Genomic DNA, 14,143 nt, shown 5'->3' with positions numbered 1-14,143 from the left:
ATACTGCTCTTCCACTGAGCACTGTTGCTGCTCAGTTAGAGCAATACCATGTTACCACTTTCTAATATTTTACTCAAGAATAAGCTAAAAGGCAAATTTCACACCTGCTTTCTTTTTTGAGAGCTGACAGATAATAGTGTCAATTCATCACATATCCTGAGCCTACCTCTCCTCAGCACAGTGCAGATGCTTCATAACTAAAAGGCATTTTACAGCCAGCAAGAGGGATAGAAAATACAGAAGCCATGGAGCCTGGGCTGCTCAAGCCTACTCTCAAGCCTGGTTTTCACTTTGCAGTACAGAAGAGATTGCCTGTGCGAAAGAGAGACAAAAAATTCAAAATTATTTAGTTATTCAAGGTCTTGGGCCCAATGGAGAGAGCATTATAAGACACAAACCCTTTTTTTTTTTTTTTTCAATTTGAAACTAAGTTTCTATTAAGGAAAAAATATCTCTAAGCACTTCTTTACTGGAAAGAAATGTCACTCACAATTCTCTATTCCTCATCCCTATGTTGAATGTAGACAGCTTTCTTTTCTCACTCTTCTTAAGAAAACACCTGCTCCCTTTTGCTTCCTAAGAAAATACCTGAAAGTTTCCCTGATCCAGAAATGGCAAAGAACAAGTGCAGGAACTCTCATTAGTACTTATGTGATTTTATTAAGTGTAGGAAATAATTCACCATAAATTATCTTGGAGCTGTGTTCAAGCATTAGTTTTCACAAATAAAACTGAAGAAAACTCTTGTCAACTGACACATATTTACATCTATTTAAAATTACTTATTTTGGGGGTTTTTAAGCAGTTAAGCTGAAGTTCTTTTGTGAAACATTACTACATGAAAGTGGAAACATTCCTGCCTGCTTGCATACATTATGACTCTTTCCATTAACAGAAGTGTATTACAATCAGTCCTACTAGCGCTCCAGAATCATTTATATTCTATTATCAAAATGAAAGATAAAAGTTTCAAGATGACTAGGCTAATTTGCGAGTTTCCTGCTGCTATTCCACCCACACTTTTCCGGACATATGTCAGATTTTTTATCTTTTAATCTCTTGTAGTCATGAACCGAGTCAGAACTGAAAACAATTAAAAAAAAAAAAACCAACAAATTAAAGCCCCATATTTAGAGAACAAGGAGATACAACTCAGAGTAGGAAAAGTTTCTAAAGTCGCTCTGTCTTATGACTAAGTCAAGACTAAAAGGAGCTTTAAACTTCATTATTCTCACTCACAATGCCCAAATGCAGCTAGTTCAGTTTACAAACTGGTCAGTATAAATCAATCATCAGTGTGAATCTAACATACCTGAACACAGTGAAGAACCTCACAGTTGTGAGGGCACCATTATTACATAAAGATGATTTAACAATTGCTAAGTATTTTTTTTAACAGCATGAAATAAAAAGCAAGGGAAATACAACTTGTATAATACTGACATTTCCTTTAGAAATGTAGTCAGGATGAAAATGAATGTAAACCTTGCACATTTCTCTGCTGCATTGGACCCTGTAATGTCAGATATATATATGAACAGGGAAAGTTCAAACTTATTTCCCAAACATTCAGTATTATGTTGCAACTGCAATCCACTGTGCTCCTTCAGTTTCCCAGGCTTGACAGTACCTTCTGATGTGAACCTGTGCATGCTTTTGTCAGCAACACAGCAATGCACGCAGAGAGAAATGCAACAAAATCAGACACAAATTTTACAGAGCAGAAAACATTTTAAGAACAGAGGTGCATTCAGACTCAATCCACAGAGAAATCCACAAATGTTCTTTTGAGAACACTTCACATAATACAGAAGACAACTTTTCTCCCTTGCTATGTGTGCAAACTCTAACATGGAATGAATACGAGTTACTTCCACTTTAGGTTTTAACAAACAGAATTTGATACATCTAGATAACCAATCTTTATGTTAATAGTATTTAAAAAAAAACCCACCAAACATAAAAGTACATGTTCACGCAATTAGCCTGCTTGTTGTAAAGTATGCATGGTTGCAGGCAATCCTTTAAGCAGTTACAGATAGAATTGAAGATAAGAGCGTGAGGAGACAAGCATCTAAATCACGGATGTTTTCAGGCCATCTGCTGGTATCTTTTCATTCATTCCATGGTGGGCATAAACCATCATCAAACTCCTTTTCCTTCCCTTATGTGACATTATTAGAGGAACCTACAATGGCTGACAAATTTAAATGTCGTCACAGTTCTCTTCCAAACTTGAGATGTGCTTGGCAGTGCCTTGGGAGGGAGATCACTGCCACAGACAGGGATATTTATTCAAAAGAAACATAATTAATTCAATTCAAATGTTTGTCTTTACAGGAAGATGTAAGTATGAATGCAAAGAATTCACAAATACATCTCACCATTTCTAAGACTGTAAATTATACAACTAAATACAATACATGAATTTCTGAACTTCACACTGAAACAATCATGTACTTTGCAAATATACCCCAACCAACCAACCAAGGAAAAAAACCCCAAACAACCCAAAACACACCAAAACCCCATAAACAAATTAAAAAGACAGTTAACATAGGGTTTCAACCAACAAGAGACATTTTTTTAACTTTGTAAATATGAAAGCATCAACAGTACCCTTAGTTAGGTAGGTATGCTTAAGGCTTAATAAATTTAAAAAAAAAAAAATGGATTTATGTCTTCCTATGCAAGCAGGACACAGAAATTTGACCCAAGTCCAAGTCCTGCCTACATAAGATGACTTTTCAGTAACTCCTCTATCACAAAGACTTTTGATCCATGGTCACTAAACAATTCAAGGGATCCCACTGATTTTTTGGGTAATATGCCATTGTCTGTATGACATACCTCACCTTTGCCTCAAACATAAAGAGAAAAAAATTCTCACACATATCTCCTTTAGTGCTTTTTGATAGAGCAAAGGCTGCTGTTTTCCCTTAATCAATTCAACTGCCTCAGCATTTTCAGCGAAGCACTTTATCACTAACTTCAAGAACAGCTTTGCACCCAGAATTAGAAAGTTTGAATCCTTCATCTGCTTCACAACACACTGGATAATACGTAACAAAAGTACACAACCAGACTTATTTCTAAAAACTAGCATGTTAGAAAGAGCTGCCTTATTTTCTCATCACCTGCAATTGACAGATAACAGCCGATTTCAGAATGTCTTATTTTCCAAAACAGAGTGCATTGGTGAGGTCGAGGCATCTCCCTGCACAACAGCCTGTCGCAGGGTGTCCTTGTAAACCCGCACCTGTTACCTTCACAGCCTAAACAAAATGAAGCTGGTACCTAGAACCATCAGTAAGTCTGTTTAAAACAGGTACGTCCCACATAAGCTTGACTTTGCAGAGTCAAAGAGTATTAATCAGACATGCAGCTTTCCTCCCAGATGGAGTTTTATGCTGTAATATAAACATGCCTAAGCTTACCCCCTACCAAGTAATCTAACAGTGACAAAAGGGGATCCTTGAAAGTTCCCCACGTGCTTAAGTTACTGAAACAAAATAATGCTGGCAGGATCATTTTTGCCTTCATAGACACACAAATTTTTAGCCAACCCCGCACCATAGCACACTATCACAATCAGCCTCTTTTTCTTCTCCAGTGTGTTTTACTTAAAATGACTTATTTTTCAGAGAAACCAAAACGAAGAACTCTGTCTTAGAAAGCAGCGTATTACGGCTAAGCAGACTTTTAATCAGTTGACACTCACTGGCCATTTGTATACCCCAGAATTTACTTGTAGATCTCAGAATTTATTTGCACATCTCTAAAGAAGTATTTATTTGAAAGGCAGTCTGAAAGATTTGCCTGTGGCCACAAGGAAATCAATGGCAGTCAAAGACAGAGAGTAAACATAAAGAGCCCTCGCTCTGGTAATTAAAAATATGCAGTTTATACGTAAAACTACAAAATTTGGAACATTGCACTGATAAAGCTCTTCCATAAGTTTAACACTTATGAGGCAGGAAAAAAGGTTTACAAAAGAAATAGTACCACTGAGGCTTTAAGATGGTTCACACTATTCAAGAACAGTAGGAAATTACAAACCTTAGCAAAAACCCAAAGGATTTCTTCATCTAAAAGCGCACTGCTAGAAATGTGGCATTTTGAAAAAAACAAAGGTTCAGCACTAACACTGATTAGAAATGCAAAGATAAGCACTCCAAACAACAGACAGTACTTATCATTCTCTGGTTCTGCTACCAGCTGCACTAAAAAAGAACATTCTCATTTTATGTATACTATATTTCTCTTCAAAAGTATACTTATAAAACATAAATTTGGGACCAAAATGGACCTGAGGGCCTGCTTATATTGCTACTTTTTGAAAAAAAGCAAAACAAGAGATCTAACTATTGTCTCTTCAATTAAATCTGTATCACAAAATTGAAACAGATAAAGGATGTATAGCTTTTTATTTCTTTATATCTACATATGGGATTTCAGACCACGTCTTTCAGGTTATCCAAATGGGATGTTTTCCTACTGTATGTATTTATATAAAGTGACAGAGGCAAACACCACTTCCCTACCTAAAATAAACTGCTTCTCACAGACATGGCAAGCCAATTCCCAGCCACTTCGGCATAATCATGCTCATAGGTAAACACAATAGTTTGAGTTCAACTCCAGTGAGTAGTGTACATGTAAACAGAACCTTCTGAATCAAAACTAGCTTTAAAACAAACAAAAAAACCCCCCAAACCCAACCCCAAGAACCCAAACAAGAACAAACAAAAAAAACCCCCCACCAAACCCCAAACAAACAACATATTATTACATGGTTTCATGTCATGCCCAAAGCTGTTATTTCTGGTAAATTTACCTTGCTGCATAAAGAAAAGAAGAAAAAAAGCTGAAATGCAGTATTCTGCATGGCTGATTTCTAATGCCATGAATTCATCATAGCCTGAATTCATTATAAGTAATGGTAACTGTTAGTAAGAGAAAGATTAGAAGTTCCCTCAGTTTCCCCCATTTGGAAAGTATTAGTGCCAAAATGGCGTCCCAAAACTATGTCGGTGTTAACTTCAGATCAAAACTCACCACTTTTACAACCATATTTCAATTTAATTATTGTACACAGGTTAACAAAAATGTATCACAAGTGAAACTAAACACTGGATTTAACAAAAACAATATTCAGAATGGTACAACACGTGTTCATTTTCTCCAGGAAATAATATTACAAGTGTTCATCTTAGGACAATTTAGCCACACTAGAGATAGAAGTTCTGTTAAAATGCAACCGTGGTCTACTAAGCCACTTATTTTAGCACTACGGAATATTTGAAGTCAGAGTCCTACAGCCAAGGCTTAAAAATCATTTAAGATTCAAACCCCCAAAGTCTTACACTCAAAATGACGGTATTTAAAAAAAAAAAACCAAAACAAAACGAAAAACCAAACCACAACAAAATAACCCCAAAACAATTAATTAAAAGGCTGTTGTATATAGTTTTATCCTCTTCATAGCACTCTCTATTCATAAACTGCTCGTATCACTGGTAGTAGGGTCTGTATCTGGCTTGATCAGGGTGGTGTGGTCCAGGAAGTGGGGCCTGAGCAGGAGGCCCTTGCATCCTTGGAGGTGGAGGCGGCCCCCTTGGAGCTGGCCATATCCCTGGACTCATTCCCCCGGGCTGTGTGAAAGGGGGACTAAGAGTTCCTTGATCTTCACTGAACTGTGGCAAAGAGTTAGGATTATAGTGATGGGGAGGGGGTGCATTTACATTCACAGGGGGGCCTCCGTGCTGAGGAGGGGGAGGTCCTGGAGGAGGATGATTCATATACGGTGGCATCTGGGCAATTATATGTCCAGGTGGCGGGGTTATTGGAGGAGGAGCAGAGGTCATTGGTGGTGGAGGAGCTTGGCTATATACCATGTGAGGAGTACCTGCTGCCTGGGGAGGATGCTGCAGCGGATGGCTTATTGGTGGAGGTGGTGGTGGGGGTGGTGCATAATGTTGCTGTGGAGGCATAATATGATGAGGGTGTGATACCACTGGTTGACCCTGGTATTCAGGATGATGATGAGCAGGTGCAGGGGCTGGTGGAGGTGGTTCTCGAGCACCTGAATTCGAATCATCCTGAATAGGGACTGTTATTAAGTTGCTGTGTTTTCTCGTTGAAATGCGGAAGGTGTCCTGACTGACTGGGCGAGGTGGCGGTGGAGCCATTGACATCTCTGCAGGAGGCGCACGAATGTCTTCGTGAGGCTGGTTATAATGCTCATGTGGCACATGCTGCAAAGGAGGTGGTGGCATCATGATGTGCTGCTTTGGCGGGATGTGGCTCATATGATGTTTCTCAGGTGGCATTATGAAACGCTCAGGAATTTCAGCAGGCGGTGGGGCAATAGGAGGATGTACAGGTTCAATTGGAGGACGAGTAACAGGCTTTCCAGCTCTCATATGACGGTGGTTGATGTGCGCTTGCAAGTCCCTCTGTGACAGGTAAGTTCTCTTGCACCCTTGAACAATGCTACACATGAAGAGAGACCCTCGCACACACTGCTCAATTCGCTGCACAGGCTCATTACAGCTAAATCAGAAAAGAATATTGGTTTATTGTCATCACAGAGCTCAATCTGCAATTTTTTTTTTTGTTAAAAGTTAACCAGTTTACCGTATTACCCAAATTAGAACTGACAATTTTTTCCCCACTGTAGCAGTGAAAGAAACATTTCATTGACTTTGAAGTTTATCTAGTTTTTAAGTCTCCAAACACAACTATGAAAGAACATAAAAATTTCACAAGGTGGAAATTTATAAATAGCATCACTCTCTCTCACAAATTCCTTCTGTGCATTGACTTACCGAGAGTCACTCTCACTAAGTAAATCAAACTGCCATTTATTCTTTTTCATATTAGAGCAATAACAGGTTACCCACCCAAATACTTAAACAGCAAAGTAAACACTGATATCTTACAATCCCAAAATAAGGGATATGAAACTATAATCAAGTGGTGTAGTAGAGAGTCCTCTCCTGCCTTTGCTAAACGTACATAAATCAGAACCATGTTAATACAGTATCTGAAATAAGATATTTAAGTTACTTTCCTACATTTCCTTTAATAACAAAGCTTGAGATAACTTACCCTGGACACATCTTGTCTCCCTTTTTCTCATGTAGTATAGCACAGTCATAGCAGAAAACATGCTTGCAAGGTATCTAGAGAGAAAAAATGGCTCTGGTCAGACATCGTGCATACGTATCTATGTCATTTTGCAAAATACAGTTCCCCCCCTCCAGCACACAATTTCTAATAATAAAAGTAACTAAGTTACCTATGAGGTGAACAGGCATAGTGGTAGTTAGCTGTTTACAGCATCTTTGCATAGAAACTTTCTAAAACAGTTTGTGTTGAGTTTGGGTTTTTTAGGGGTAGGTTTGTTTGGGTTTTTTTAAGAGTTGGCAAAAACACAGGCAAAAGTTTTAAGTCTTGCAATAATACCAACACTGAACATTCACAGAAGCTGCATATGCAATCTAATTACCCTTGTCTTGCTGGCAAGGAAGGGAAGTTTTAAAAGCATTAACTGTCATTAAGTCAGATCCTGAAGTCTGTTACATCACACTTAGAAATCTAAATTAATCTCAGAGATTTTGTTACACTACTTTTAAAGGGACGTAAAAGTGAACAGTGTTTTCTAACTTCATTGCAAGTCTTCAACTGAGATAAAGAGCATATTTTTAATGGTAAGTGGTGTAAGGTGAAAACCCACTGAACTTGAAGAGTTTTTTTTGTTGGTGACCGCGTTCACATTTTTTGTTTAACATTTTCAAGCTTACTTTATTAAATCAGGGGGGAAACTGAAATCAGTTAGACAGATGGAACAAAAACACTTCAGCAAGGAAGGCCCCTGGTTCCATCCTGATATTCTTCTGCTGTTTATTCAGAGGCCTGCTGAAATCAGTAACCTCTAGAGGCCTCAGAGACATAGTAAAACCTAATTTTACTCTAAAGGGAAACTATGGCTGCATCTTCCACTGATAATTTCACTCACCATGCGTCCATACATTTTGATGGGCAATCCACACTTATCACAGAAATGGACCGGTGTATCATCCTTTTCCCCCAGCAAGTTTATCTGATAGGATAGAGAAGGGAGTGGGGAGAACAAAACCCAACATCACTAGAGCTTCTCATTTCAATTATCACCAAAACACCCATTATTTCTGAATTAGCTGAGAAGGAAGCAAGAACACCACAAATGTGAGAAAGCAGAGGATGTATTTTCAGCCAGTCAAAAATAATGGAAGCACTTCTATTTAAGAAAGTATCTACCAGGACTACCTACAGTTCGGTATGATTCACAGACACAAGATTCACGACTTCCCATCCATGACTACCTTATAGTCCCAAAAGATGGGTCCAGGGAATCTCCTTTGATTGCCAAACATTTCACCTCCTTTGCATTCGTATCGCTCCTCTTTGTTATAATCAAATTCTTCTGTGGAAAGAGGAAAGAGAAGAAAGACACAGGCCAACCACAACACTTTCCTAATTGACACCGGCTGCTATTAAGCACATGTGTCATTCTATACTGAAATCATCAAGAAATGCCACAGCACTTCCCATCTGCTGGGCCCATTCTACAGAAAGGTACAGGCAAAATAGTAAGACAATCTGTTTTGGGAATATGCACTATTTAATCCTTATAGTGCAGCAGTATCCAGAAATTTGAAGTTTGTTTTGCACTTGGACAGAACCTTGGACTCTAAGCCTTCAAGACTGAATAAAGTCTTGACCAATGCTGCAGAATAATACCCTTCCCTACTACAGGGCTAGTATTTATATTAATTTACCTTCATCACCAGCTTGTGTCTTTGAAGGCATCCTGTTCATATTTCTTGGAGTTCGAGGTGCAGGTTTGGTTTTATTTGTCTGTTTTGAGATAAGCTTTATAGGGATTCTTCTACGAACATCAAGACCACCCAATGATCCTGAACTATTTGTTCCTTGCAAATCATTGTCTGTGAAAGAAAAAAAAAAGTTTACATTATTTTTTGGTTATCTAATAGTTTCTAAAGAGGCTAAGCATTAACAGAAGAGTTTTAAGAAAAATAATTTTTAAAGCTTGTTTAAGACTCATACAACATATCAAAGTTTAATTGCTAGAAAATAAGCATCTTCACATACAATTTCTTCAAGTCACAAAACTGTATTGGGAATGACCGTGATTTTAGGAAATCTAGTTCTACAATTAAAGCTATTTTTAAAAGTTAGCCACTCTGTCATTTCTCCACAACAGGAAAAAAAAAAAAAACATTAATTGTATCGCTCCTCTCACAGTATGAATAGTACTGAAGAGTCAATTGTTTGTACAACCTGGACAACATAGAATTTCTTATGAGAAAAGGTAATTTTTACAATTTATGTACACTGTTTACTGAAGGTGGAAGGAAACTAGTTTCTATATTAACTCAGCATCTTGACATATCACTTAGAAGTTTCGCATAAAGTATCACAAAAATATCAACACCTGAAGAACATGTAGTAGTATCCTTGCTAAACCAAAAATTATTGTTCCCCACTACATACAGAATTCCCTTTAACCAGATTTAAATCCGAGTACCAGGGCAAAGGAAGCAAGAAATAGCCTGAAACATGCACCAGTAGACAGAGGCTCAAAGAGATAATCTAGAGGGGGTACTGCAACAAGCAACACCAATGAAGGGGGTACAACTCCCTCAACTTGCAGCGAGTCTACCTTAAACCACTGCACAGCATCTCATTCATACAAAAATAAAGTTACATCCTTCACGAGTCTACCCAGCTCACTCTGACTTTAATTCAAAATGCCATTTTGACAGGCATTTCAAAGCAGCACACGCTCAGCCTCAAAGGGGCATGCCACAAGCTGTTACAGTGTGAGCCTTGCCGTTCCACTTGATATGGCACTGCAGCCTGGAATGATCGCTGAGGCCCCAAAGGATTACAGCATGGTAGCATGTGGACACTGAAATTAGGGCCCTATTAGTGCAACTCTGCATAATGCCTCACAAACTACTGTCCCTCAAAGCCTATAACCAACCCACACAACACAACAAGTAGGAGGAAAAACAAGAAGAAAAAAAAAAGAAAAAGGAAAAAAGGGATTGCTCTAAGTTATTCAGCAGCTACCACCAAAACTAGGAACTGCAACAAAGTTTGAAATTGGGATTATGCCCTGACAGTCACTTTACCTCAAAATCAAGAGCCCTCAATTTCCTCTGATAGATCAAATTCCTCTTAGCACTGTGGTTGACACATTTCACTCTAAAAGGCAGTATGTAAAAAGGCAAAACCAATAACGCCTGTTTTTACTTTTGTTCATTTTTTGCTTTTGTTTAGGCTGTCTTGTTGGCTAAACGGATGACCCAGCAAACACAACCATGACACCTCCGAGGCTGCTGGACTTGAACATCAGAGATAATAATGCTAAAGCTGCCTATTTTCCACTTGTTGGGAAATTCTGTTTTTTACCAGAATACACAAAACCACAACACCATAGACCAGAAAAAATCTCTGCAGGACCTCAATCCACTTGCAAACAGGAATAACTAAAACAAATTTAAAAAAAAAAACCTCTTGTGTATTATTTATTCCATTGAGCTGCCAATAGGAAACAATTAAGTTCTGACGTTTTTCTTCCATATACCTTTGCAAGCTAGGAATTTACATGAGTTAACTGCTCAACTAATCCAAACTAGCAAGTTTATTAGTCATTCAAGTTTCATGGAAGGATAATACATTCCAGTCTGAGAGAGCATAACTAGCAGGATTAAGTCCAGAAAAAAAAATACGAAAAACATACCAAAATTATTAAGACTACTCAGAGAAGCTCTAATTAGAGGTGACACATCCTCCTGAACCGTCACCTTCCTCAAGTTTACTTAAGTTTTATTTTTGCATTTCAAGTTTTTTAAAATTCATAAATACAGCCGAAATACTGTATCTCACACATACAAATTTATAATGCAACCTTTGCAAAGTGGGAGGAGAAACCGCCCCCAAAACACTAGCAAAACCCCCGCATCCACTCATCCATTCATCAGACGACGCCAGCACGCCAACCAGCAAAGCATCAAAGCTACAAAACCACATTTAAGCACACGAGAAAGTTTCCTCTCCCGAGCGCGACTACGGGACCAGAAAACGCACTATCGGCGCCCATCTCGGGAAACGCAGCGGTCAAACGAGCGCCTCGCCGCCGCCGCCGCCTCCCCCCAAGCGCTACAGGCTGCATCCACCTGCAGCAGGCCGACGGGCTCCGCACACACCGGACTATTTACCGCAGGCCGCCCCGGGACCGCGCAGCCGCCGCCGCCTCCGCCGCCAGCGGCCGCGCCAAGCCCCACCGCGCTCCGCGGCCCGGCCGGGGGGCGGGAGACGGCGGAGCGGCCCCTCAGGCCGGCGGCTGAGCCCCCCCCGTCGGAGCGGGGACAGGGGCCGAGCGCCGCCGTGCCGGGAGCGGGGCGGGGGGGGTGTGAAGGCGGGGCCGCCGCGCGGCGGTGGGGGGGGGGGGGGGGGGGGGGGCGGGGCGGGGGACCGCGAGCCCCGGCGCTGAGGGGAGAGAGCAGGCCCCGCCGCGCGGGCCGCGGGGAACCGCGGCGAACACGGGCCCCGCCGGCGTTACCGGGCGCCGGGCCGCATCCCGCCGCTACCCTGGCAGCGCCCCGCAGCCGGCGGCCCCGCGCGCGGCCTCCGCCCGCCCGGTAGCGCGGAGCGGGCCCAGGCGGGGACGGGTATAAATGGGTCTCCCGGCCTCTCCCCTCCTCACCATTGTGGTCCATGATTCGGCGCGGGGCACTGTGGGAGCGGAAGGGTGCGGCCGGAAGCGGAAGCTGCCGGGAGACGGGCGAGGGGGGGCGGCGTGAAAAAGTGCGCAGTGGGGGAAGCGCTTGCGGTACGGCGCTCGCCGCGTCCCCGCGGGGCGGCCGCGCCGCCGCGGGACAGCAAGGTCCGCGGCTGGAGCCGCTGCCGGGGAGCGCGGCGGGGCGGCGGGGCGCCGCGCCGCAGCGGGACTCCCGCTCCCGACGGGCTCTGCGGCGAGGCCGGGGAGGAAGGCGCGGCCGCCGCGCAGCGCCTGCCGGGACGGCGGCTGCCCCCTGGGGGGTGTAGTGCCGCATGTGCCGCGCCTGCGCGCTGCGGCGAGCGGCGGGAGCCGGCGGGCGCCGGTGACATGGCGGCGGCGGGGGGTAGAGCGGGCCCTCCCGCGCACTGGCCCCGTGGGGTGAGGAGGCTCCGTGCGCTCCGGTCAGGCCCCGGGGGGCCTCGGCGGGCCTCGGCGGGGCGGCGCTGGCGAGGGCTCACTGCCCGGGCTGCGGCGGGGCTCCTGCCCCGCTGGGAGCCGCATCCAGCCGCTCGGGGCAGAGCTCGGAGGCGCTCTGGCGGGGAGAGCTTCGGGCCCGCGGCAGGGAGGAATAGTCGGAAATGGGAGGCAGGAGCCTCCCGCGGCTTCTCGCAGGAGGGTGGAAGTGGCGACGAGAGGGGGCTTTCCGCTCAGGAGCCACGGCAGCCCTGCCTGCGGGCGTGCTGGGAGGGTGGCTTGTGAGGTGCGGGCTTCCGAGAAGTTGGGCGAATCCGGATCCACGTTGGGCTCCCTCGGCCGCTCACGGTCAGCCCTCCGTTTTACCGTGGAAACGGCCGATTCCTGGCAGTCGGGGCTGTAGCAGTGCCAATGACTTGATGGAACAGTGGGCCTCCAGTGCTCCTCCCTAAGGCTTCACAGCAGTAGAGCTCACTGCCTCAAGAGACTACTTTGTGTCGTTTACATGAACTCAGCATTTTGTAAATCCTATGTAATATAGTGGGATGCTGTCTTTATAGAGCGCTTCTACAGCACTGAAGAAAGAAAAGAAATAAAAATACGATTAAATCGTAGGTTATAGGGTAGAAAGCGGCCTCGAGCAGTCCCTCCACAATCCTCAGGTAGGGGCAGCTCTATGCCACACACTTCAGATTAGGGACTGTCTCACTAAAAGCCTCCAGGATTGGGATCTTGTGTCCCTACAACGTCTCTCATTATCTTTACTGCCTTAACGTTTAAAAGCTGCCGTTTAAGCCTAGTGTTTCTTGCCTTATCCCCACAAGGCAGACAGAACAGGTTTTCCCTTTTGCCTTTGTTGTTCCTCAGAAGGCAGACCCATGGGACACGTGATGCTGATCCCAGTGTAATATGCTTTATTTCCCCATAATAAGAATTCACAAAGAGAAGAGTTTAAAAAAAAAGGCAAGCGTGGATGCCATGGAGCACGTTCTCGGTATGCACAACTTTATTTTCTAGTTAATGGATACAATTACTTTTAAAATGGAGCTTTTTAAAAGGGTAAAAAACTTAAAACACATCTCCAAATTGAATACCTGACATGCAAAGACAGAACAGTAATATTAAAAATGCATACAAAAATACAATTTCTTCATTCTACTGGAAAAAGATAAGCACATCTAGTTGCATTACTTACAGATGCTTGAATTAGTACAAAATTGTATGGAATTTTAGCTTCATTGCAAAATCCATTATTTTGGTATCCTTCGTTTTGATGGATACATAGAGAGTAAATTAAGAAGCACATACCCCCGACCCACTGAGAAAGGTATTTGAATGCCTTCTGCGTGTTACCTCTTGCCATTCTGTGTAACTCTAGGCTTTGTGTGAAATGCTGTTTTTCAGGAAAAGCTGAATAGTTTGTGCCAGTTAAATTAAGAACAAATACAACCATGCCTTGAAGAAATATGCAGGCCAAGAATAAGTGCACTGCATCGTATTTTATCACAATTAATTCCAGCTGAAATGTCATATATAGAAAGGAAACTGGAAGACTGTTGACTGTTTTTCTAAATACCTCTGTGGACAAGAGCTGGAAAAGGTTCAAAAAATAATGTAAGCCCACTTTTGTGTTGAGTGAGAATCTATACTCAAACTTCACAGTGCAGATGTTCTCATGAGGAAAAAAAAAATTCCACTGCTATCATTTTTTATACCATCTTTTCCTCGGTATGAGTTTATGCATAAAAATTAGCTGAAAGCTCACTTACCAGTCCCAGGTAGAATATTTTACTTTAACTTTTTACATAAAATGTACATCCACTTTAGAAAAGCAATAGAGCTTCTGAGAAACGTTACTGGCCTTGTCCTGTT

General features: G+C 42.6%; 1 protein-coding gene across 2 annotated transcripts; it reads right to left on the bottom strand.

The window, feature by feature from the left end:
- Positions 1-5,061: 5,061 nt before the first annotated feature.
- Positions 5,062-12,146, bottom strand: CBLL1 (Cbl proto-oncogene like 1). 2 transcript variants are annotated; one of them, XM_030014556.1, is made up of 6 exons: positions 11,783-12,146; positions 8,826-8,993; positions 8,370-8,470; positions 8,024-8,107; positions 7,114-7,187; positions 5,062-6,555 (listed from the first exon to the last, which is right to left on the bottom strand). In XM_030014556.1, exons 1-6 carry the CDS (start codon positions 12,129-12,131, stop codon positions 5,514-5,516), a joined length of 1,818 nt encoding a protein of 605 aa, XP_029870416.1. In that variant the 5' UTR covers positions 12,132-12,146; the 3' UTR covers positions 5,062-5,513. The 2 variants fall into 2 exon arrangements, with proteins under 2 accessions (XP_029870416.1, XP_029870417.1); XM_030014557.2 differs by having other exon boundaries at positions 8,370-8,467.
- Between the last annotated feature and the right edge of the window lie 1,997 nt (positions 12,147-14,143).

Source organism: Aquila chrysaetos, chromosome 5 (assembly GCF_900496995.4).
Source record: "Aquila chrysaetos chrysaetos chromosome 5, bAquChr1.4, whole genome shotgun sequence".
Lineage (NCBI taxonomy): Eukaryota > Metazoa > Chordata > Aves > Accipitriformes > Accipitridae > Aquila > Aquila chrysaetos.
Note: the sequence above shows the minus strand (reverse complement) of the source record. Positions and strands in the feature narration are given on the sequence as shown.

Excerpts from the sequence above, each read along its gene's own strand:
- CBLL1 (XM_030014556.1), bottom strand. The coding sequence starts at position 12,131 with ATGCGGCACTACACCCCCCAGGGGGCAGCCGCCGTCCCGGCAGGCGCT. Across the intron at positions 8,471-8,825 it reads GACACAAGCTGGTGATGAAG|AAGAATTTGATTATAACAAA; the intron begins GTAAATTAATAT and ends CTCTTTCCACAG. Across the intron at positions 8,108-8,369 it reads CCATCTTTTGGGACTATAAG|ATAAACTTGCTGGGGGAAAA; the intron begins GTAGTCATGGAT and ends CTATCCTATCAG.